General features: G+C 38.2%; 1 protein-coding gene across 1 annotated transcript in view; it reads left to right on the top strand.

Moving 5' to 3' along the window:
* Positions 1-25,428, top strand: part of LOC129232627 (SPARC-related modular calcium-binding protein 2-like) — an 83,224-nt gene that overhangs the window by 40,001 nt on the left and 17,795 nt on the right. Inside the window, exons 8-10 of the mRNA XM_054866759.1 lie at positions 6,739-6,786; positions 12,627-12,761; positions 18,331-18,576. Of these exons, the coding sequence (XP_054722734.1) occupies positions 6,739-6,786; positions 12,627-12,761; positions 18,331-18,576 (429 nt within the window). The remainder of the gene's footprint in view (positions 1-6,738; positions 6,787-12,626; positions 12,762-18,330; positions 18,577-25,428) is intronic.

Here is a 25,428-nt window from a genome sequence, read left to right as displayed (position 1 = left end):
CGGTTACTAGTTTCGCTTAAATTTGAATTTACCTGATTATAGTCCATGTATTTTGAATTGGCGTGTCAAGGCCACGTAACTTGCTCCCTCTCCACTATGTTCTCCTTCTGGTTGCCTTGATTGCGGCACTGTGAACTTTTCCCCCACGTTGCTTCTGCAACACATCATTGTGCCGTAACCTTGACAACCAGAAGGGGAAAAGGCTGGAGTGTTGGAAAGTTATTGGCCTTGACAGGCCTATTCTAAATGCAGGGACTCTATAATATTCAGAACATCACGGCACAGTTAAAATATTTGTGAATTTTTATTTATTTTCTCTTTTAGTTGATTGATTGAATTTTGTGATATTTTGCTTTTGTTGCATATTCATGTGTTTTTGTGCAATATGTGTCGTGTCTGTCCTTGTTTGTGGTTGTGTTTGTGCCATGTTTTGTCCTGTCCGTTGTCCATATGTGTTCTGTGTTCTAGTATGCTTGAAACTTTGAATGTGTCGAGAGCCATGCGCAATAAAAGTTGTGCGGAGTCCTCGGAGAGAACAAATCTAAACTTGAAAAAAAAAAAAAAGTAGACCACTAAAAATTATTTATGAGAATAAATATAATCCTAAATTATTTGCCCAATTTTGCGCTCAGAACTCGATAACCAACTAGCTACGTTACCCGGCGTTGCTCGGTCTACCTCGAAACAAAATCAAGTACGCGTGGTCAACAATCAAAGAAACAAAATAGTGTAAAAATGCTCCTTAAGCGTGTTTGAAAGAACGATTTCACGACTCAAATTCAAAATCTAGACCTCTTTGAATTTCTTGGAATCTTGAAGAAATCCAGTCATTGCTATTAATAGAAGTAAACTACCGTTTTCATGGATTTTCTGGTGAGAACCCAATGGGGCGAGAGAGCTCTCTCTCCCTTAAAGGGGAGAAAAACCCTGTGTGAATTTCGGAGCTTTAAAGGACCTCTGTTCCAAGTTTGGCAAAAATCTGAGGTAAATTGAATTTTTATTAGAAACAAACACTCACACAAATAAACCTCCATTTTTATGAATTTATACAGCTATAGAGTATCGCAATAATCACTGACAAACATAGACTAAAGCAAACTAGGGCTAATCGGATCTCTTGACCTCTCTCATCTGGCATTTAAACGAGCTCTGTGAAGTCGGAGTTGGACTGATTTCGGGGAAAAAGAGTCTGAGTCGGGAAAATTCCCGGAATCTATCATTTTCCTTCCAATTTCGCAGCCTCGAATGAAACCTAAAAAAACAATCGTCGATTCCAGAGAGTTCTAAGCATTTCAGGTCACTTTTCTGTATTTGGGATTTGTCACCAGTACTGTTTGGCCATCGATTACATGGAAAGGCGGATATCCGGTTTATAGGCGGAAATGGACGTATCTATTAGTTGATAGGGGTGTTAGTTGATTTGCTACAGATGTGCACTTTTGCTTCTCTGTTATTTAGCCTTAGTTTTGTAAAAATGAAAATTTGCTCTCAGCAACATTTTTTAAATCTAAAGTATATTCGATCTATATTCTGTAACGGATTCGGCGCGACTTCCAACTTTCTTGAAAGGACGACACAGTTCTTGATTAAGAATACAGGAAATTTATTTACACTATGTACAGGAAAGATCTTCAACAACTGCTAAATTATTCATCAGCAATTAAGCAATTATCACACAACACCGTAAACTCAACGTTTACACACGTATTTACTTCCAAATACGAAAACAACACAGCGAAATGCCTCGCTATAAACAGAGCAAATACACACTCTCAGTTCGAAATCCTCAATCGAAACTAACTGTTTATCCATCGCTAACGGCTTAAATACACCGAAAGAAATCTCTCAAATATTCCACACGCTTCTGGAAAAACGTAGACCGTTATCAAATTTTATCAATGAACAAAAAGGAAATAAGGGGGTCATATACTTTAGCCATATGAAAAGGGGGTTGTATATTCATTACGGGAAACTATTTACAGGTTACGTTACTACAATAATTACTATTTACAGGATTTGTAACAATTCTCACGGCAAAAATGAATTGATTTATTTATTCACAACAAAGTTTTGAACTTACCATTTTGCTTTTACGTTCCTGAACGAAATGAAAATATTTTCTTTTCTTTTTGTTGTTTCCGTGGTAACTATTTTTGTTTTCCCTTATTTTATTTTAAAGAATGCAATAAATGAATAAGGCACTAGCGACATTATAAAAAGCGTGCATCAAAATCTCATCGTTATTTTCCCTTCTTCCCTGCTAGATTCATTCAGATGGAACAGTCTTTACTTGGCAGATTGCCAATTTACATACAATCCGCGGTCAAAATATATAATGATCCATTCTGTTGCCAACGGTAAATTCACGAGTTGAAAAAAAAAAAGGATTGGCGTTGGTTGTTTCCTTCAGTCAAAAGTAGTACTTTTTGTTACTGAAATTGATAGAATAAGCAAAAAAAAAAAAAAAAAAATAACATGGACCCAGAAAATACTTTTATTTTCCCCAACAGTTATTTTTTAATTATTTTTTTTAAATGTTCAATTTTTCAAACAAGTCGTGGTCTTGATGACGTCACAAATGATGTTCTTTGACGCGTCTTTCTATCACGTTTCCACGCTATGATAATCAAGAAGAGAATTAAAATTGCGCTCTAAGCTTGCTAGCAACCATATCGTTGCCAACACATGCGAGTAAAGAAGCGAATTAAATATTTTGCTCTGTGAATGGCAACACTGAATGGCATTTCATCATTTGTGATGTCATCGGCAGAAGCGTAAACAACGAAAGAGAAACCGATTTAAGTAGTTTTTTAAAAATATAAAACTTAAACAATTATTTAAAAAATGGTCAGATCCTATGTTAATAACGCTATTATGCTTAACCATGCTCTTTCAGAAAAAAAATACTTTTAAAATTTTGGAAACGACCCCCATTCCGTAAAAGCTCTTTCTCTGCTGGCGCAGTGTCAATGCAGAAAAAACAACCGGTCCTCGACGCATTACCCGTAAGTTGAAGTATACAATTTGTATTGCTAGCTAAACTTGGAAAAATGCTGATCATTGAAAAAAAATGATGAAGAAATTTTATATCACTGAAGATGATGAAAATAATTTGTCAACTTCACTGACATATTGACAATTTGAATATTTGAATCATCTTTACTAATAATAAAGCTGACAGTCTCTCTTTCTGGATATCTGTCAGGATCTCTGTGACGCCCATAGCGGGCGCCTAGATCGTTCGGCCGATTTTCATGAAGTTTGGCACAGAATTAGTTTGTAGCATCGAGGTGTGCATCTCGAAGCGATTTTTCGAAAATTCGATTTTGCTCTTTTTCTATTCCAATTTAAAAAAAAATTTCCCGAGCAAAATTATCGTAAGATGGACGAGTAAATTACCAAGTTATCATAACGTGGAACCGTAACATGGGCAAGCCAATTGGAGAGAAATTCATCATACATTATTTGTAAATATACAGGCGAACCAAAAGAACTTTTAATTTTCTACTACGGGCAAAGCCGTGCTGGTGCCACTAGTGTTGAATAAAGCCTAGATTATTTTTGAAAATCCGTAATTATTCTGGTGGATTTTAATCTTAAATCAGGAGCACAAGTTTGCTTAGGACATTTTTGAGTACTCCAGCGAGTAATGTGCTAAATGGAATATAGAAACAGGAAGTGGGGGACGGTGATTGTTCGATAACACTCCGGATGTAATTTTTATATTTGCACTGTAAACCTTTGCTGTCGATTTATGTCGGTCTTCAACTATCTGTATCAGTAAACTACTAAAAAAAAAAACAACGCATAGGTTTTGATCGTGTTCAGGAACTTAGGTATATGCTCTGGTCTAGAGCGTAACTGAGTGCAAATCTATCAAAAAGAAACTTTTAATTTTTTTTCAAAAGAGCACATTTTTTAAATCTCCGAATTTTAATTCCCTTGGTTTAGGTTCAAGTATTTCGATATGAGGGTATGAGTTTGCGATGTATTACGGTTATGGTGGAATTGGAGCTACCAACATGCAGGTTTTCGTTAAAAAGACCACATATCCGAAAATAAAATGGCCATATCTCCTATATTATTTTATACAAAAATTTCTTACTCTCTGCGACATAATATGTTATGCCTTTGTGCTCAATTTCGTATCCAGAAATTACGGTAAAACTATTTTGCTGTTAGCCTAAATAGTTTTTTTTTTCTACTCAACTCCTGAAGATTTTTATTTTGGAAAATGGATTTGTTCCGTTTGATAAATTAGTCCTCAATTATTAATTTAAAAAAAAATTAAAAAAAAAAGGGAAAAACACTTTCTTGACACAAGCGTGGTCTGGGCAATATGGTAAGCCTGACGGGTAGGATAAGTCAAAACAGTTGCCCGAGTGATACATTGTGGTACAAGATCCGACATAGGTTGACTTAAGGTCCCTATATATATACTCGCCGTCGATCAGCCATTTTGGATCGGAGCGCGTGTTTGAGAGGTTGTCTTTTCTGGCAAGTGATCGCGTTTGGTGATTGTTCACTGCGAGCGATTATTAGTGGCACGTGGATTGTTTATTAAATAAAGTATTATTTTTGGCAAATTTGGTGAAACCCGAAACTTTGCTGTGGTAACCCTAGCAGCGCAACAATGAAAAATCCGATCCAAAAATGGCTAAACTTAAGCTGATGCGTCGGCCTATCTATATAGCGGCTCCAGGTTTACCTAAGGCCCCTATATATGCGAGCCGACGCATCAGCTTAAGATCAGCCAATTTGGATCGGAACGCGTGTTCGAGTGGTTGTCTTTTCTGGCAAGTTATCGCGTTTGGTGATTTTTCACTGCGAGTGATTATTAGTGGCACGTGGATTGTTTATTAAATAAAGTATTATTTTTGGCAAATTTGGTGAAACCCGAAACTTTGCTGTGGTAACCCTAGCAGCGCAACAATGAAAAATCCGATCCAAAAATGGCTAAACTTAAGCTGATGCGTCGGCCTATCTATATAGCGGCTCTAGGTTTACCTAAGGCCCCTATATATGCGAGCCGACGCATCAGCTTAAGATCAGCCAATTTGGATCGGAACGCGTGTTCGAGTGGTTGTCTTTTCTGGCAAGTTATCGCGTTTGGTGATTTTTCACTGCGAGTGATTATTAGTGGCACGTGGATTGTTTATTAAATAAAGTATTATTTTCGGCAAATTTGGCGAAACCCGAAACTTTGCTGAGGTAACCCTAGCAGCGCAACAATGAAAAATCCGATCCAAAATGGCTAAACTTGAGCTGATGCGTCGGCCTATCTATATAGCAGCTCTAGGTTTACCTATCGTCACCAAGTCTAGTTAAATACTAAAATGTTAATAAAAATATTATAAAGCTTACGTTCGATGAGCACGACCGGTAGCGACCGGTTTGTTAATCACGTGACAGAAATGACGTCAGCGGTTACTAACCGGTTGTTCACGAACCAATGCTTCATCGAACGCTTTCGGTTGATCACCGGTTACTTGCGCAGACATGACGCAGACGAATAACACGCAGGTGAAAAATACATATAATTGGTCAAAAATGTCACGTGGTTCTATCAACCAATCAACCAGCTAGAGTTGCGGTCGACCGGTAGATCAACCGGTGAGGCTCATAAAACGACATCGGAAGCAACCAGTTAACCGGTAGCTCTCAAGAACGCTGCGGTTAGCAACCGGTTACTCACCCGTCGACCGGTGAGGTTCGTCGAACGCAAGCAAAAGCGATAGTATAGGGTTGTGTAAGCACAAATGGTCCAATCTCATCGAGTTGTCTCTACTCAAAATCTCAATAACTGAATAATTCTGCGTATTTTCTGCAGATACCTTCAAATTAAAAAAGTAATTTTGCAGAAATTTGCAAAATATCTGCAGATTTCTTGCAGAATTTCACAAAGACATCTCATAATCTTTTTCCTGTTGCAAATTCCTGCAAAATTTGAAGGTACCTGCAGACAATCTGTACAGACAATCTGTTTCAGTTATTCACTGAAATTTCGGACCATGGCAACCCTATGATTGGACCACTTTTGCTTAGACAGCCCTATACCACCGTGCTTGCAGTATTTTAATCTACATTTTTATACATAAACTAGTGGTACCCGCACGGCTTTGCCCGTAGTTGAAAATTAAGAAGTCAATCGATTCGTCTGTATATTTACAAATAATGGATGACGAATTTCTCGCCAATTTGCTATGTTCATTTGCTCGACAATGTTACGGTTCCACGTTATGATAATTTCGTAATTTAATGCTTCCACGTTGTGATAATTTTCTCGGTAAAGTTTTCTTAAAATTGGAATAGAAAAAGAACAAAATCGAATTTTCGAAAAATCGCTTCGAGGTGCACACCCCCATGCTACAAAGTAACTTTGTGCCAAATTTCATGAAAATCGCCAAACGGTCTAGGCGTTATGCGTATCACAGACATCCAGACAGACAGAGATCCAGACAGACTTTCAACTTTATTATTAGTAAAGATTATGAGGAAACTGGATGAGGGTGGATCAACTTAAGTTGGAGCTTAGACCACAGTCCCTCCGCGTTAAGTAGTGATCGGGCGCTGGCTGTCGACGCGTGCGTGCGAGCGAGTGAATGCGTGCGTGCGTGTACATGTCCGGCCCGGCCGGGACACCTCGTGCAATATTAAACTCGGACGTCAGTCCGTTAGAATGGTTTCGACTCATGTGACCAGCAGTTTCTTTCCGATTGTTTATGTCCCTGAACTCAGACGAGCAGGTGAATGGGGTGGACGACTTCCTCGATGATGCCCCCAAAGGTGAGCCTCTTGTCTCTCTTATCTGCGTGCTGTGCATGATTGATGTATTACCAGTTATTGATATTTTTTATCTACTAGATAAGTCCTTAAGTCACACTTATTTTTAACACTACAATCACTTGGATTCCACATAATCTCCAGCAACGATAGTGCACCTCACTGTTAGAAATTCAGGAAACTGTTACGGCAAACATTGCTGTAAAAAGGAGTGTTTACAGTTCAGAAAAATTTACTGTAAATTGTACCGAAAAAATAAACGCTTGCAGCGCCAATGGATATACACCACTTGACTTACGGTGCGAAGCAGACAACACCGTATTTCGCCGCACTCGATGTGAATCGACTGGCATGTTGGGTAGCAAAGCCGCCTGCCAATACGAAGGTCACGAGTTCCAACCTGCTGCTCGTAATTTCCGTTTTTAAACTCTCGTTTATTCTACTGTAAAATTTTACAGTAATATAGGATTTTACGGTAAAAGTTACTGGCCATATGGATGCCAGTAACTTTTGCCGTAAAATTTCGGGATTTTTTTAAACAGTGTATTCCATCGTTTGAGTCCAAAAACGGATACAAGTCGATAGCCCCTGAATTGAGGGAACATGTACTGGCAATTTTTCCGAATTGAAGTGCTAAAATGCTAGTGTAGGCTCTTTTTGATGATGTAATGAAAAGGAATAGGGTTCGAATCTCCTTCCCAGCAACTTTTCAGATTTGAAGTTTCAAAGGCAATTTTAGACGATCTTAGGCGATGTCAGGAGTAAGACGTTTGCAAGACTCCCCCTCGGGGATTTTGCAAAATGTAAATCACAAAGACCCGATCTCGGGTATTGTTAGGGGAAATAATGGATTCAGTGACTATCTTTTAGTAATATTTCGAAACTGAAGTTTCAAAAAGCGTAATTTTAGACGACCTTCGATGATGTTTGGGGGAGGAGGGTTGTTCAAAACATTCCCCTGGAAATGTTAAAAAATTGAAGTTCCAAAATGCAATTTTAGAATATCTCTTTCAACAGAAAAGGAAAAGAGTACTTTGGGGAACCTCCTTGGATAATTTTTTATAATTTAGTTGCCCCCCCCCCATGTGTAAACCAGATACGCGTTAAGAGGTCAGTTTAAAAAAAAAAATCAACTGCCCTCTCCTTGAAAACTTTCTGGGTCCGTCTTTGTTTGAGTCCCAACTCCAGCTACGTAAAATTCTTTGCGTTGCTGGATCATCCATTCAGTTAGAACTTCATGCAATATACCGACAGCCCAGGTATTACATCAAGAGACTGCAGTTTCGTCCTTGTTATTAACTTATCAGACTGGAATACAGTGAATAACCGAGCTGGACAGCTTCAGTGAGTTGACATCTGCCTCCCACTCGGTAATTCATTATTTCAGACTGACGAGTCCATAACAGGAACGAAACTGCAGTCTCTGGATGTGATAACCGGGATGTCTGTATACTGAATGTAGCTCTGCTTTGGACCTAGCTTAAAGCCGTTAACTTACTGCTTAATAGGACGACTGCATGTTGAACATCGTTCTCATCTTCAAATAGTTTGCCTCCATGATGTTGTTTCAGTGGGCCAAGCAGATACAAATCGCTTGGAGCCAAATCTGGGCTGTAAGCTTTATACTGTAGTACGGAAGTCATCTTGAACAGATGACGACGACGTTCAACATGAAGTCCTACTGTGGTTGATCCAGCAACTTAACGAATTTCATGCAGCTGGAATGGGAGCTCTGATGAAACGATAGGAAAAGTGCATCAACATTGCTGGAGATTATATGGAAAAAAAATTGTTTCCAATTGATTAACCTGTTTATATATATATATATATATATATATATATATATATATATATATATATATATATATATATATATATATATATATATAATCTTTTGTGACTTATTTCAGAACTTACCCTCGGAAAAATAAGCTAAGTGTTGATTCCCCTTCTCGGCTGAATTTTGTTACTAGCGATTGATCTGAAATGATTGAGGATTTTTTTTTTCTTCAAAATTTGAAACCTTAACCACCAAAGCTCACTACATAAAATTTCATCCTTTGGATATAAATTGTTTTTGGGTAGTTTTGCTTGGGTCAATTCAGAACAAATTAGTAGTATCATATCGTTACTTACAAGATAAAAGAAACATGATTCACTTGATGCATTTGTTTTTCTAACAAAAAAGTTGTACATTTTATTCAATTTCAAAAAAAAAAAAAGCTAGTAATTTCGGGTCTTGCCGGATTTCCGAATACTAAATTTCCTGTTCAAAACAGTTATTTCAGTTGAACTGGAGAAATGCAAGGTTATTTTTTATTATGGAGGTTATTTGTGGTTAAAAACATATTAGTTTTATTGTATGAAATACGTTTAAGATAACTACAGCAACTATGTTCTTTTGGACAGTCCTTTGTCCAGTTAAGATAAAAATAGCGAGTAAGGGTTGGTCTGAGGCTTTAAAAAATATATTGTGAGCTTTATTGCAAGTTATTCAGTTCTTGTAAGTTTAAGAGAGCTGCAGAAAAAAATGCCGTGGTTTTTATTTTCAACAGATAAACGAATTCAGCTACGAATGGAAGGTACAGACGGCATTTGGGGATTTAAAAAAAAAAGAAAGAAAGTGTACGATTTTTTCTTTCAAAAATGATATCAACAAATTAAATCTTTACTGCACATTAGGGTGGTTCGAAAAAATCGATTTTTTTTTTATTTCGGAATCGCGTTACCTCTCAAAAGTTGTAGGCTAGTATCCTAAATTGGGGGAAAATAATAAAAAATTCTTAATTGACATCTTCAGTTAAAAGTTTGAAAAAAAAAAAATGAATTTTTCAAAAAATGATAAAATTAGTTTTTTCATAATTTTGTAAGGCAACAGCCATAAATTGTCAGTATATGGCGTAGTTTGATCCTAAAAAAAAATATTTTATAGCTTTTACAAAAGATCTTTCGTTGGCGCATGCGCCTTAAATTGGAGTAAAATTTCCTAACATTTGAAGCCCAATTTAAGGCGTATGCTCAAACTAAAGATCTTATTTAAAAGCTATAAAATATTTTTTAGGTTCAAACTACGCTGTATACTGACAATTTATAGCTGTTGCGTTATGAAAAAATACAAAAAAAACCTAATTTTAATATTTTTTGAAAAGATCAATTTTTAACATTTTTTCAAATTTTCAGCCTCATGCTCGAATTGAAGATGTCAATTTGGATTTTTTTCTCCCCAACTGAGGATACTAAACTACGAATTTTGAGAGGTAACTCGATTCCGAAATAAAAAAAATCGATTTTTTCGAACCACCCTACTGCACATCCTTTGGATAAAGAATAAAGTAAAACTAGAATATGAAAAATGACCCTGACACCGCCTCAATTAAACGAAAACAATGAATAACTATTCAAAAAAAAAAAAAAAAATAAATAAAAATTTGTAACTTTGTATCTGAAACTAAACTGCCGGAACGTAGAAAAAGAAAAAGAAAACAGTGGCAATATGGATCGCTTGATATAATGACAAGCTCGAATTTCACCAACATACACCAAGTAATAGGATAATGTGACTCTAATCAGCGTTTATTTGGAGATAATGAGGCCGAAAGAGATTGTTCCCGAGTCCTGACCCTCCCTTTGTGAGTCAAAAGTTACATGTCATTGTAATAAAAAGAAGTTATTTTTCATTGTTTTTTAAAAGGTACCAGTCATCATCTAAGTTGTTCCGTGTGTAATTGCAGATTGCTGCTGTGTAGTATTGAAACACTATTCCAATTGTTTTTTTTTTATCCCCTGGTATAATCCCCAGCTGGAGAATGTGTTCGAATGGATCGAGAGGACTATTGGCCAAGTGCTTTCCTTTGAAATACGATTGCGTTTCAGTCAAAGCTGCCACAAAGACGAATTTTATGAAGAAACTAGCTACGTGCCCGGCGTTGCACGAGCTACTTAAAACATAAAAGAGATGTCCAATTGATGTTTTTGTATTACTCTGACATCAGTTTCTAAAGCGCTAAGGAGTAAATAAATACGCGTAATGCAAGATTTGCAAAACACCAATAGAGCATATTTTTGGCAAAAATTTCTTTAACGTTAATCATAGTTATCAATGATACAAGTTATCAGCATTTTCAATTAGCACAAAAGATGAAAGTATATGCATTATCAACTATAATCTGTGCTCACGTTAAAATAAATTACATCTGATAGACTATATCTGAAATATTTATGTACAATTACAATCAGCTTTTTACATAAAATGACACACACTTTTTGGTTGATTACGGGAAACTAAAGCACCAAGACTAAATAAATATCAATAAGCATTAATTTAATACCAAGTCTTCAGATTCCAATTTAGCTTAAGTTAAAATCCTTAAAAACAATCTTTTTTGTTCAACTCTGTTTCACTTAAAGAAATCCAAACAATCTTAATTTAATATGTTTGTTTAACGACACAAACTGTATTTCAAAGATAAAAACAGGAAGGAAAAAGAGAGTTATTACAATTCGAAAACTCACCCATGTGACGGGAAAAAGTTCAACAAAATAAACATAGTTAGTCGCACATCCTAAATGTGCCAAAATATGAGGTCGGTGAATGATAAACTTACACTACAATCAATAAACATAGCTAAAGAAACTACTTTCATATGCTGAAAAGAGTTAAGAACGTTGAATGTAAAAAATGAAAAAAGGACAGACGATAAAATAAAGGCTGTGTCCGAATAGAGCAACCAATTTTAAACTAATTTAAAATGAAATTCTAGGTGGAAACGTTGTTTTAAGATTTGGACAGCAGCCAAAAAAAATCTCTTTTAAAACAATTATTAGAATTTTACTTGCTCACTCATATGCAAAATGGCAATAGGAAAGAAATAAAAATTCCTGAATAACGTTATGTTAATTAACGTTTTAATTAATATCTCCGCTAATTAAAGTCGCACAATTATGAGATTGGTCCTATTGTTTTTTCTTTGGAAAATTTCGAATTGATCGGTTTTTCGTTTGACTCTCGATTCGCAGCGGTTCTCGAGAAGATCGATCTTCAGACAGACAGACAGACGGACGCGAACAGATTTTAATATTATAGTGGATAAATGCTTTTCCTTTATTAGAGCAATGGTGTCTAACCTGCGGCCCGCGGTCCACATCTGGCCCGCAAGGCTGATTCTTGTGGCCCGTTGTTTTGTTAAAGTTACAAATCGAAAAGCACGGTTAATGTCAGTGTTACACATTTGGTGCCAAATATTCAGAAATTGATTTCTGAAAAACAGATGTATTTAAATAACAAAGGACCAAGTAACGATAACAACAATTTTTGGTTTTAGTTTGCTTTGCAATATTTTTCCATGTTATTTAGAAAAATTTTAAATATTTTAAAAAATTGTGTGTTCTGGTCTGCGAAAATCATTTAAATATGAAATTAGCCCTTTGGTCGAAAAAGGTTGGACATCACTGTTTTAGAAGATAATTCTAAAAAAAAAGAGACTAAATCAAATACAAATATATATGCATATGTGTTCTAAAATCATTTATTTAAAAAGGAGTTGTTTTCAATCAGTCCTGCGCCAAACAGACAACGGTATTGTCAAATGTCACGTTGCTGTGCTCACCTCCTCTAGACGTAGTCAAATGATAAGGATAAAAGCAAAATTATCAAGTTTCTTTTTCCTAATACTATGGAAAATGTTTGGTGAACGGTTTTCTATTCATCTCTTCCGAACCCCGATTCTACGACCATTTTGCTTTAACGTGTTGATCCTCCATTATTATCTAGATATTGATTCTACTGTGATGTGATTTCGTGAACGTCACTGTCCCGCCGCATTCTGAATCTTTTCTTCCTCCAGCCCCCGAAGAGGAGGACATCCGTCCCGTGTCCACGGAGGAGCCTTGGGACAGCGAGAAGCATGTCCACCAACTACGTCCCGACGGGACGCAGCCGTCCCTGGATAAAGATGCGGAGGAGACCTCCAAGGAGGAAGGTGAGGATCCTTGCCACAAACTTGATGTACGAGGGCAAATCAAAAAGTTTTTGGGCGTATTTTTTTATTTGCCCAGGGGTGCCCATCCCCCCCAAGTTCAATGGCGCAAATTCCCCCACCCCCCAAAATTTTCCTCAACTCTCCCCCCTTCTTGTTTTTAGTTCGTTTTTGGTTTTATTTATTTTTTTTTTAAAATAATTTTTAATTTTTTTTCTTTTTAATATTTTTTATTTATTTATTCTTTTAAATATTTTATTTATTTATTTATGTATTTAATTATTTTAATTATTATTATTATTTTATTGGAAAATTTCTGTGCTACGCCAATGACACACACACACACACACAAACTAAATAAATGAAATAAAAAATAAATAGGAAAAAATAAAATAAAATAAATACGAATTTAAATTAAAAATCAATCAATAAATAAATAAATAAAAAGCAATTTTAAAAATCCCCCCTAAAAATTTTGATGGCGCAACTTGCGCCATAATCCCCCCTTGTGGGCACCCCTGTATTTGCCAACTAGTGGCACCCGCACGGCTTCGCCCGTAATAGAAAAATTAAAGGTCTTTTGGTTCGCCTGTATATTTACAAATAATGTGTGGTGAATTTTCTCGCCAATTGGCTTGTACCGACGTTACAGTTCCACGTTATGATAATTTCGTATCTCGCCAATTGGCTTGTGCCCATGTTACGGTTCCACGTTATGATAATTTCATAATTTATGATAGTTTTTTTCTTGAAATTGAAATAAACTGCATCGAATTTTCGAAAAATCGCTTCGAGGTGCACACCCCCATGCTACAAACTAACTTTGTGCCAAATTTCATGAAAATCGGTCGAACGGTCTAGGCGCTATGCGCGTCACAGACATCCAGACATCTAGACATCCAGACAGAGAGACTTTGAGCTTTATTATTAGTAAAGAAGATAAAAGATACCTACAGATATTTACAAATATACGCATAAACTATGTCACTTACAACTATTTCTCCACACCTGTTCAGTCATTTGTCCCATCGCGGGACTAAGTTAGAGATCCCCTGTGGCAGAACTCTTCCGGCTGCCAGTGGAACCATGCACCGTCGGACCGCGTTCTTATCTTCTTCGTCACATATGAATCTCTGTCCTGCAGAAACTTCTTCAGTGGAGTAAAAATCATTAAGACAAGGTCTGAACTGTAGGTGCTTTTTCATGTGAATTGCTATGGACTTTTGTCCCTTGCGGCGTACAAAACGAATAACACTACGCTGCTCATAAGCTGTGGACGTCTGAAGCACAACCGTCATCTTAAATGACTGATAGCAGCTCCGCTCTTCCGAGCGAAAAGCAGATACGGTTGGTACGGTTCAAGGAACTGTCACTGTTGGGAATTTATATCTTTGCTTTGTATTCACAGCCGTATTTTGGCTAAAAATCGGCCCAAAGACTTTTTGATTTGCCCTCGCAGTACCGAAATTTATACTTTTCAGGGAGTTATGCTTCTTGCTCGCTTCGCTTGCCGAGCTCTAAATATTTTTTGCTGAAATAAATATTAGGAATTCAAAACATGATTTGGAATTCCCAACAGATTACGACGGTTTGCCAAAATTACAAAAACTAAGGCCTCGCGAAAAAAAAAAGTTTTTTTACAGTACAGGTTTTGCAGAGACTAGCTTTACATTTTTGTGCTGATTAATGTTTTACTTTCTAAATGTTCTTAATTTGATACTGCCGTCAGCCTGCCCAGGGTAGTATGATATAGGGTAAAATAATATCCATTTTTTTAAAATTTATATTTCATAAACTATTATACTTACAACTATGAATGATATCTAAAAATCAAAATAAGCATTCCAAGTTTTTTCGAACGATCGTGATCACTTAAACGTGCACGTTCCGCGACGCTGAATCAGCCGTGCAGTCGACGATGATTTAGCCTTTATGCATTGGCCAGCGATATCCCCAGACCTAACACCATGTGTTTTTTTTTTTTTTTTGAGCAATCACGATTGCTTATTGTTCTTCTCACTTGACTGTTTTTGGCGTCCTATAATTTTATTTCCCCCCCGCCTTCCTCTGCAGCACCACCGTCGACCGGCCTCACGATGCTGCTGCTCTAGCGAAAACCGTATGCAGGTTGCGTCCATATCCTACATGCATACATACACACAGACACATATCCACACATACACGCGTATACACACACACATACCGACACTCATGCCTGCACACAGACACAAATACATGCCTGCACATACACACACACACACACTCACACGCACATGCCTGCACACAAACACACTCATACATACACACACACACACACATACCAACACTCATGCCTGCACACAGACACAAACACACGCCTGCACATACACACACACACTCACACACACATGCCTGCACACAAACACACTCATACATACATACCCACACACATACCTACATACACACACGCCTACATACACACATACCTACATACACACACGCCTACATACACGCATACCCACACACACACACATGCCTGCACACAAACACACTCATACATACATACCCACACACATACCTACATACACACACGCCTACATACACACATACCTACATACACACACGCCTACATACACGCATACCCACACACACACACATGCCTGCACACAAACACACTCATACATACATACCCACACACATACCTACATACACACACGCCTACATACACACATACCTACATACACACACGCCTACATACACGCATACCCACACACACACACACATGCCTGCACACTCGCAAAAAACACGTGATTGCGAAAAATATAATTTAAATTCAAGGTCTCAAAATATTCAATTTTTTTTTTTTTTTTTTTGTGGTTTTGTCAAAGACAAGTTTGTACACCACTATTACCTACAATATTGCAAGTGCTGAACGATCGCATATGTGTAGCATTACGAAAAATGGACAGTGAAACACTCCAAAATGTATGGTACAAACTAGAGTACAGGTTAGATGTGTGTCGAGTCACGAAAGGCTCACGCGTCGAACATTTGTGAGTGAAAAAAAACTTGGAATGTTTATCCTTATTTTTATGTATCATTTATGGTGGCAAGTGTAATAGTCTATGAAGTAAAAAATTTTAAAACCGGGATATTCTTGAATGCTAACCTGTACTTCGCTCGATTCGATGAAATAATTGTTTCTTTACATGAAACACACCGCCAGCTCAGTCATTCCAGCCGAGGACTGCAGTTTCGTGCTCATCAGCCCGGCATAGGAAGTGACTGAGCTGGAGGTGGAAAACCTTTTAAGGAAGCCTAGAGTGCCAAACAAAATGGTAGCTAATACAGGATTATCACCAGGGCATATTTTAATGGGTTTTTTTGGGCAATTGCCCACACAGTCAAATAAAATTGACCCCACAGTCAAATAAAATTGCCCACCTACATTTTTCTAAAATTTTCCATCGGTTATGTGTTTCTATATATTTTTAATTTTTCTGTAATATAATGGAAGCGTCACCCCTAACCGTTCCAACAGGCAAAAGTTTTTTAAATAAATAAAACTATTAAACAACGATGTCTCGCACTCCAAAACTCATAAATGGCAGCACGTAACACGTAAACCAAGTTTTGTGGATTCACGTCACGTAATCTTCCGTAGCCATTTTTTTAGGTGAAACCGGCCCCATGTGTCCTGTACAAAGCTTGTATTGCGTGAAGATTTGAAGCATTCGTTTTTACGCTCTCTATTATATTCTGTGTTGCAGTTGCATTCGATCGAGTATGCAAGTATGAGTGCTAAAAGAAAATCACAGCAGCAAATTTTTAGTAAAGATGCATTTTTTGGTGAACTAAGAAAAAGAAACTAAATTCAAATGGTTCTAATGAACAAGCAAGATCGATAGAAAAAACTGAAATCGAATGAAAACAGGTTATTAATATTTAAGCAACTATATTTTTGAAAAGTAACAATTTGTCCGTCGTTCCCCCCCCCCCCCCTTCCGAGGAAGTTGGAGTTGCTCACACAGTCAAATTTCCTTAAAATATGCCATGATTAGCACTGACCAGACGAGTGACCGAAGCAATGGTTCTGTTCATCTCGAAGATTGAAGGCAAGGCGTGGTATTTTCAGTAAGTTACCGCCCTATTATATGAGGTAGTGAGAAGCAAAGGGATGCAAGTGGACTATTTTAGCTAATTTATACATGAGATTTACTTACTTTTACATGAGCAATAAATTATTGGGTCAAGCACTCAAATTATGAAAATCATGTAAACAAAATCAATGTTTGCAACATATTATAAAATAATTTAAATAACAAAAGAACTTACCAAATCGACCTGAATAAGCGCCAATAATATTGGAGGGCTAAACTCAAATCTGGGGACATAACACAATAGGGCCTCTGGCACTAAAAAGAGTCATGAGAGTTTTAAAATATTACTTTAACATTCGAAATTATTCTACTTAAATAATTGAGGCAGTGAGAAGCAAAGGGATGTAAGTGGACTATTTTAGGTTTCGAGTAAACTGCGTTTAAAGATCAGATCCTAGGGAGGCTTTCATTGAGATTTTTTTCTAAATCATGCTGTACAGCAGCACCTACCAGTGCTACTAGTACAATCTCTCGCCCCCAAGACAGAGGAGAGGTTCACCTACCATTTGTACTGGTTATCTACAAATTTTTAATTTTGCCACTTACATCCCTTTGCTTCTCACTACTTCATATTATCTACTAGTGGCACCCGCACGGCTTTGACCGTAATAGAAAAATTAAAAGGTCTTTTGGTTCGCCTGTATATTTACAAATAATGTATGGTGAATTTTCTCGCCAATTGGCTTGTACCCACGTTACAGTTCCACGTTATGATAATTTCGTATCTCGCCAATCGGCTTGTGCCCATGTTACGGTTCCACGTTATGATAATTTCGTCATTAATGATAGTTTTTTTTTTCTTAAAATTAGAATAGAAAAAGAACCACATAGAATTTTCGAAAAATCGCTTCGAGGTGCACACCCCCATGCTACAAACTAACTTTGTGCCAAGTTTCATGAAAATCGGCAGAACGGTCTTGGCGCTATGCGCGTCACAGACATCCTACAAACATCCTCCGGACAGAGAGACTTTCAGCTTTATTATTAGTAAAGATAATGGTCCTGTATTAGCTACCAGTTTGTTTTACACTTTTGGCTTCCTTAAAACGTTTTCCGCTTTTAGCTCAGTCGCTTCCTATGCCGGGCTGATGAGTGCTAAAAAGCACGAAACTGCAGTCCTCGGCTGGAAATGACTGAGCTGGCGGTGTGTTTGATGTATTTCTGCCTTAAGCCCTGGTTTCCTAGAAGCGAAATCACCGAGCTTTCGCGTCGCTACTCGGCGTGACGCTGAAATCAAAGTCAAGTGATTCCGGTGTGCCACTCACAACGTCGATTTTGCTCGGGCGCGCATGCGCAGAAGATTGCGTTTTCCTCTCGGCGAGAAGCGACGCCGAAGGTCGACGATTCCCTCCTGGGAAATCAATGCTTTAGCCCTGGCTATAGGGCGGTAACTTACTGAAAATAATTGTTTTTTTTTCTTTTTCCTTCCCCAGTAGAGCCCCAGGACTGCGTGAGTGCGCGGCGCACCGCCATGGACAACCACCGGGCGAACCCTTCGGCCGGCATCTACGTGCCCGAGTGCACTTCGGAGGGGCTCTACGCCCGCGCACAGTGCCACAAGTCGCCCCAGTACTGCTGGTGCGTGCAGCCGCGCACGGGACGCCCAATCAAGGGCACGGCCACGCAGGGCGTGCGCCCCGACTGCGACAGTGCGCGGAGGGGCCTCAAGAACTTCAAAGGTAAGATTCACATGCTTTAAAAAATTCCTGAAACTTTGCAGTAAAAGCACTTATTAAAAACATTATTTTAACACTCTGTGAGTGTTTAAATGTATTCCACGTTCATAGCACAGAACGCTCTAACCATCGAGTTATTCAGGCTCTGGCGGTGGGGATCTTAAACATTATTTGAACATATCGAAAACATAAAATGAACCTGGGCCGTGGTAGCCCGATCGGTAGAGTGTCGGATTGGGGGCCGGAGGGTCCTGAGTTCGAACCTCGATGGTCGAAGATCCACCGTCGTCATTAAAGGGGACTGGGCGACGTTAAATAGGCTCGTGGTCTCAATGTCCTTCAAGTGAAACGATACCTCTGGAGGGTGCTAGTACCAGGTAGCTATGAGCTCCTGGACTAGTTCTAAATTCTCAATAACTGTTCGATCCGGTGATGGTGCTGCCATCTATCGGTATATAAAATAATGGAAGCAAGGCACTTGGTATGTAGTCCTCGATATAAATACAGTTGTAGTCAGTTGTGACTCGGACTCGGAATAAACTGAACCTTGGTTATTATTGATTTAAGCACTTATAAATCTTCAGGTCGCATAGTTATAACATAGTATTAACATAGAATTTTCTCTCTTACATAAATAAATATTATTCGCAAAAGAACAGACTTTAAAGAAAAAAAGAATATTTTAATTATAAAGAGAAAAAAAAATTCTTTTTGAGGACGGTTGTTCCAACGGGGATGCGAACTTGGGACGACTTGCTTGGAAGTCCAATGCTCTAACCGTCGAGCTATTCAGGCTCTGGCGGTGGGGAATTTAAACATAATAAAAACAAAAAAATCACCTTCGTAATTGATTTCAGAACTTTAAAATCTGCAGGTCGCATAATTATATCGACACAGAATTTTCTTCCGAACATAAATAAATATTATTCGCAATCGAACAGACTAAAAAAAAAATAATATCATGTAATTCTGTGCTATGGACGTGGTGGCCTAATCGTGAAGGCGTCGAACTTGTAACTGGAGGATTCCGGGCTCGATGACAGCTGAATCCTTCGTGATCGTTCATGGTGGCTGGAGCATGGTGAATATGTTCGTGGTCACAAAGTCCCTCAAGTTCCCATTGAAAATCAATAACTCTGGGGGTGCTGGGGGTTGCTCGGCTCCTGCTCTGGATCAAAAACGGAACAGTCTTAAGGGTCCCATCCAACCGGTTCAACTAAGCATAGGGGCAGGGCCGGATTTAGGGGAGGGCAGGCGGGGCTACTGCCCCGGGGCCTCCACAACAAAGGGGCCTCCACAATAAAATTTTTACAAAATATCCTAGCTTTCACGGGTCGAAAATATCGGATATATACATATATATCAATATATTCGGATATACAGAAGAAGACCATTATAACGCACACCTTGGGACCAGAACTTTTGCGTTATACAGGTTTTTGCGTTATATAGATCATTTCACAAATTTTGAAACTAATATTCAGAATATGTCTCTATATTAGCACTTCAGAATGAGTTTTATCTGCAATGAGTATTAAAGCACCAACATTACAATTAGTTATTCACAAATAAATATGTTTCACAATCAAAAGAAAGTGCATTATCCTGCACTTCTGCTAGCTTCTTGATTTGCATAACAGCTGCATTTGCAAGAGCCATCTGGTATTTTCTGTTTACTGTAAGGGGGGTACTAATTTCCATTTAAAAGCTTTGGATTAAGATGGAAAGATGAAAAACTGTTTCAAAATAACAATTTTTATATTTGCATAACAAAACAGAGGTATTTTTTAAACTTCAAAACCTATTGTTTACTTCTGGAAAGTTGCACAGTTTATAGAGAATTGCGTTATATAGGTCGGCGTTATAATGGTCTTCTACTGTATATCAAAGTATCGGATATTTTCGAAAATATGATGATCTTTTCGAACCCTGATTAGGGGCCTCCACACTTCTAAATCCGGCCCTGCATAGGAGTAGGTATGGAGGACCTTGGAGTGTACTGTAGTGCTGCTTGTACTTTTTATGGTGAAATCCTATTTTGCTGTAATTTTTTTTTTTTTTTTTTTATGGCTGAGAAAGTGAGAATAATGAGATTAGTTGCGCTGGAATAAAAAGAACGAGTTACAGGCAGCGAGACTCGAACCTGCCTACTTATTGATCGTTGAACGGCGTGCTATCCCCTATACTGGATGGGACTGTGCAAAAGAGCGGGGGTGGTGAATTATGTGCTTAGCAGCGTAAGTGGAAAGATAGTCATTGATTCCAAAGGTTATCCAGCTGTCACAAGCGAGAATATTGGCACATTTCCGTTCCAGTATAATTCATTTTCTGCTTTATAGCTGCTGCTGAAATGCAGAAATTGCTTGATTAAATTATTGGTTAAAATTTTCTGGCACGTAGCGTCGCCGTTCAACCAAGGAAGTTCTAGTTTCTAAGGGGAAGGGGGCTTGATCCCCCACTTGCCCCCCCCATATGGCCGCCCATGGCTCTCACGACGCGAAACTGCACTAGGAATTCAATTTGGCCGAGAGCAGTGGCGTAGCCATGGGGGGGATAGGGGGGTCAGAATCCCCCCCCCCTACGAGCCCCAAAAAATAATTTTTCAGTCGAACCTGTATATATATACACTTGAAGGCATGGCTTTACTTTAAACTTCAAAAAAGTCCCCCCCCCCAAGGATTTTTTCTCGCTACGCCACTGGCCGAGAGTGCCCGAGTTAGAAGTAATATGTAGATAATGTCCGGCCGGGCACTTTTCAAAACAAGGCTTAGCTGAATTTAGAACATTCCTACAGCTGCCAACTCTCCCCCAATTCGGGGGAGGCCTCCGCATTTCGTTGCCTTCTCCCGATCTCCTTAATGAAGTAAATATCTTGAATTTTCATCGAAACAACGAAATTTCCTCCCCAAAAAGGGATTTCTCTGTGATTAGAATTTCGCAGGAAAATCTCCAAATTAAAACTATCGCAATTGCAAAAACGAAACCTTTTTATACTCGAGTATGAAAATTGTATCTATCCGATCATTTTTGAAGCATGTTTTATTTCTTTTACTTCCTTTTACAAAAAAGGAAGTATTGTATTCGCGAAAAAATGTTTACCCAAAAATCGACCTTAATTTCCATTTTGCTCACCCCCGAATGAATGTTGAGTTTTTTTTTTTTTTTTTTTTTTTCAACCCGACCACACCGATATATGCCTAGGAACGTACAGACACTCAAAATATCCATTTTCACGATCACCGAGTTAATTACAACAAGTTTTCTCGTGATGTCTGTATGTACATATGTATGTATGTGTGTATGTGTGTAGTATAACTCAAGAACGGAATGTCCTAGAAAGTTGAAATTTGGTACGTAGACTCCTAGCGGGGTCTAGTTGTGCACCTTCCTTTTTAGTTGCATTCGGATGCTGTAAAGGGAGTCTGTTGCCCCTTTGGGGGGGGGATTATTGTTAATTTCGATGTAAACTCAAGTGGTGTTATAATTTGGCGGACACTTGACGATATATCGCCAGTCTTTTGGTCGCCAAGTTTTGTCGCCAACTTGGCGACAAATCTGGCGATTTTTTTTTTACATTTTTTTTTTTAATTTGGTTTCAATTTTGCCACTGTTGGTGATATTTAGAGAGTTAACTATTGAATCACACTAAAATTGCCAATAATGGGGAAATAACATTAAGTTGGTGTAAAAGGAAGTCATGTGATGCACACATCAGCTTGTTTTCTTTCTTTTTGAAACTTTTACTTCCGAAAAAAGTTGGTAAAACATTCCCGACGTTTCTCTGAACTTCTAAATGTTTACCTGCTACAAAGGAATGTTTGTCATTACTCATGAGAAGGGGGGAGAAAAAAAAGCTATCTACCTCTTTGAATACATTTTGTTCGAACACAAATATTGCAGTTTTTTTTTCATATGTATAATTTCAAAAAATGAAAATGAATCTCCATTTCCGAATTTCGATTCCTGCCGCATTTCCGAACGCCGAATTTCGCGTCTTATACAGGTAGAAATCCCTCCTTATACTTTAAAAACATCTTTTACTCTCCAACACCTGTTGATAAATTTATTCATTCAATACCCCGAATTTTACCTATAAATCTCCGGAATTTTCGTCCTTCGATGTTCGAAAACCACTCCAATTTTCAGTCACAGTTTCCGACTTATTCGTAAAGCACCGGGAATTATCTGTGAAAACGAGGCGACATCGACACCTGATTTCGAACGTGTCGGGGACATTCGCAGTCGAATCGCGTCCGTTGGCGACGCGCGGGGCACACGTCACGTGCCCTGATTATTGACGGGATTCTCAATTTGGGTGACGTTGTGATTAGAAGAGTAATAATTTCTTGGACAAAACACTAAAGTGAGATCCTATTGCCAGGGGTGCTCACACCCCTCAAGAGCAAGGGCACCCGCCCCCCTTAAATATCGCGAAGACCTCTCCAAAGCAAAGAGCCCCCCTCAAAAAAAAAGAAAAAAATATCCCTTAAAACACTCCCCCCTTAAAAATTCTAATGGCGTAGTCTGCGCCATGATCCCCCCCCCCTGGTGGATACCCATGATATTACTCCCGTACGTTTACAGTTTAGCGCAAGGACTGAGATCCAAAAAAAAAAAAAACTTTTGATACTTCAAATCCGTTTCACGAAATTTTTAGGCACACGTTTGAGTTTCTAATTTCAATTTGCGAATTTCGCTATAAAAGGTTGCATTAAAAAAAATAATAGACTTTGAAGGAAAAAGCTTTGTTTTTCAGTTTTTTTTTTATTTGTTACAACGTTTTGCTAAATAGATTTTTTTTTTTTTGAGAGGATCAACCCCCCCCCCTCCAGAACAGTTGTTTTTACTACGTATTGCCAACTCTTGCACGGGCTGTTATGAGGGCTGTTAATCAGGCTGCGCTAGTGCCCCGGGCTCTCGCAATTGGGGCGTCGTCGTGGTATTTGAGGGGGGTAAGGGGCGTGCTGCTGGTCGCCACCCAGAAAAAATGTTTTGGGGGTATTTTTTGGGGTTGGGGAGATTTCATGGAGTTCCAAACTTGAGTGAAAAACTGATTTAAAATTCCAGTTTCTGCTTAGAGATGAATTTTTCATTGCGAAAGCAAAGGAAAATGTACATAGCTTTTACAGCTTTAGTCCAACTTTCGTTACAGTACACTTTTATAACATTTAATTGATACGCTTAAGTGATCTCTATGTTACTAAGTCACTACGATAAATGTGATTCAACTTCAACGACTATCCCAAGATGATTTACCCCCCGTTTGGCCGACATTTAAAATTTCCTCTCTTCCCTTAAATATATTTAAAGATATGATTGAGACTGGAAAACACGGGGGGAGGGAGGAAATTTCGATTCGGCAAAAGTCTGGGGGGACACCCCCAATATTTGCAATCTGAATTCTACTGAGCCCCTTTTGAAAAGAATATTTGTAGCAGTAGTGACTTTTGTTTCAATATGAGCAGCATTTTGAAATATTTACCCCAAACCAAAAACTGCGGACCCCGAAATAAAACTTAACCTCTAACTTGGAGGTTAATTTGTGTCCAAGTACGGATATTTGCTACCATCTTAGTGAGTATCCGTCGTAGGTATCTATCTGTAGGGGGGGGGGGTATCTTGATGAAGAATATACGTTTTTAGGAAAGAAAAAAAATCTGAAATTGCAGGGATGTCGATAAAAAGCCTCAAAATCGACCAGGAATGAGGCACCTAATACCAGGGCCCAATTTCCCCAATAGGCAGAGTAGGCTGTTGCCTAGGGCAAGCAAAATATTCAGAGACGGCAAATTTTGCTTTAATCACACTTTTTTTAAAAGAATTTTCTATTCTTGAAAGTAAAATAATAGCACTTTCCTTTTCCCACAGAGAATTTTTTCAACAAGACAATTTTAAAAATTAAAAAAAAGAAAAAAGAATATGTTGCAACATTATCTTTCTAATTTTCCGAATCGTCAGCAAAATTTGCCGAATAAGGAATTTTTTGGGAGATCGCTGTAACCTCCCATCGGGGCACCCCTGAATGTGAAACGTCATCATTTCTTCATAAGCTTGACAGTTTAAATTTCCGAAACACTTTTTCGCGTGTTTTAGAGTTTTTGCTCCTTTTAGGGGGGGGGGGGCAGATTTCAAACCTGCCTAGGGGCGGCAGGGAGTTAAATTCGGCCCTGCCTAATACAGCATAAACGTCACTGATTAATTTCGTAAGCAATGAAACTAAGCAACTTTTTCAGTATTTACTCTTAAAAACGAGCTGAGACTCAAGTTGACTCACGTTGAGACTCAAGTAACACTAAAAAATTTGGAGACGTATAAAAAAAAAAAGAAAAAAAAAAACGAGCTGATGTGTGCATCACATGACTTCCTTTTACTCCAATTTAATGTCATTTCCCCGTTACTGTCAATTTTAATGTGATTCAATAGTTTACTCTCTAAATATCACCAACAGTGGCCAAATTGAAATCAGATTTTAAAAAAAAAATCGCCAAATTTGTCACCAAGTTGGCGACAAAACTTGGCGACCAAAAGACTGGCGATATATCGCCAAGTGTCCGACAAATTATACCACCACTTGAGTTTACATCGAAATGAACAACGATTTCCTCCCAAAATGGGGCAAAAGACCCCCCTTAGGAACATCCGAATGCAACCAAAAGAAAAGGTGCACAACTAGACCGCACTAGGAGTCTACGTACCAAATTTCAACTTTTTAGGACATACCGTTTTTGAGTTATGCGAGATACATACACACATACGCACATACATACGTCACGAGACAATTCGCTGTAATTAACTCGGGAATCATCATTACGGATATTTCGTGTGTCTATACGTTTTTAGGCACTTATCCACGTG

This window comes from Uloborus diversus, unplaced genomic scaffold, assembly GCF_026930045.1.
Source record: "Uloborus diversus isolate 005 unplaced genomic scaffold, Udiv.v.3.1 scaffold_13, whole genome shotgun sequence".
Taxonomy (NCBI): Eukaryota; Metazoa; Arthropoda; class Arachnida; order Araneae; family Uloboridae; genus Uloborus; species Uloborus diversus.
Note: the sequence above shows the minus strand (reverse complement) of the source record. Positions and strands in the feature narration are given on the sequence as shown.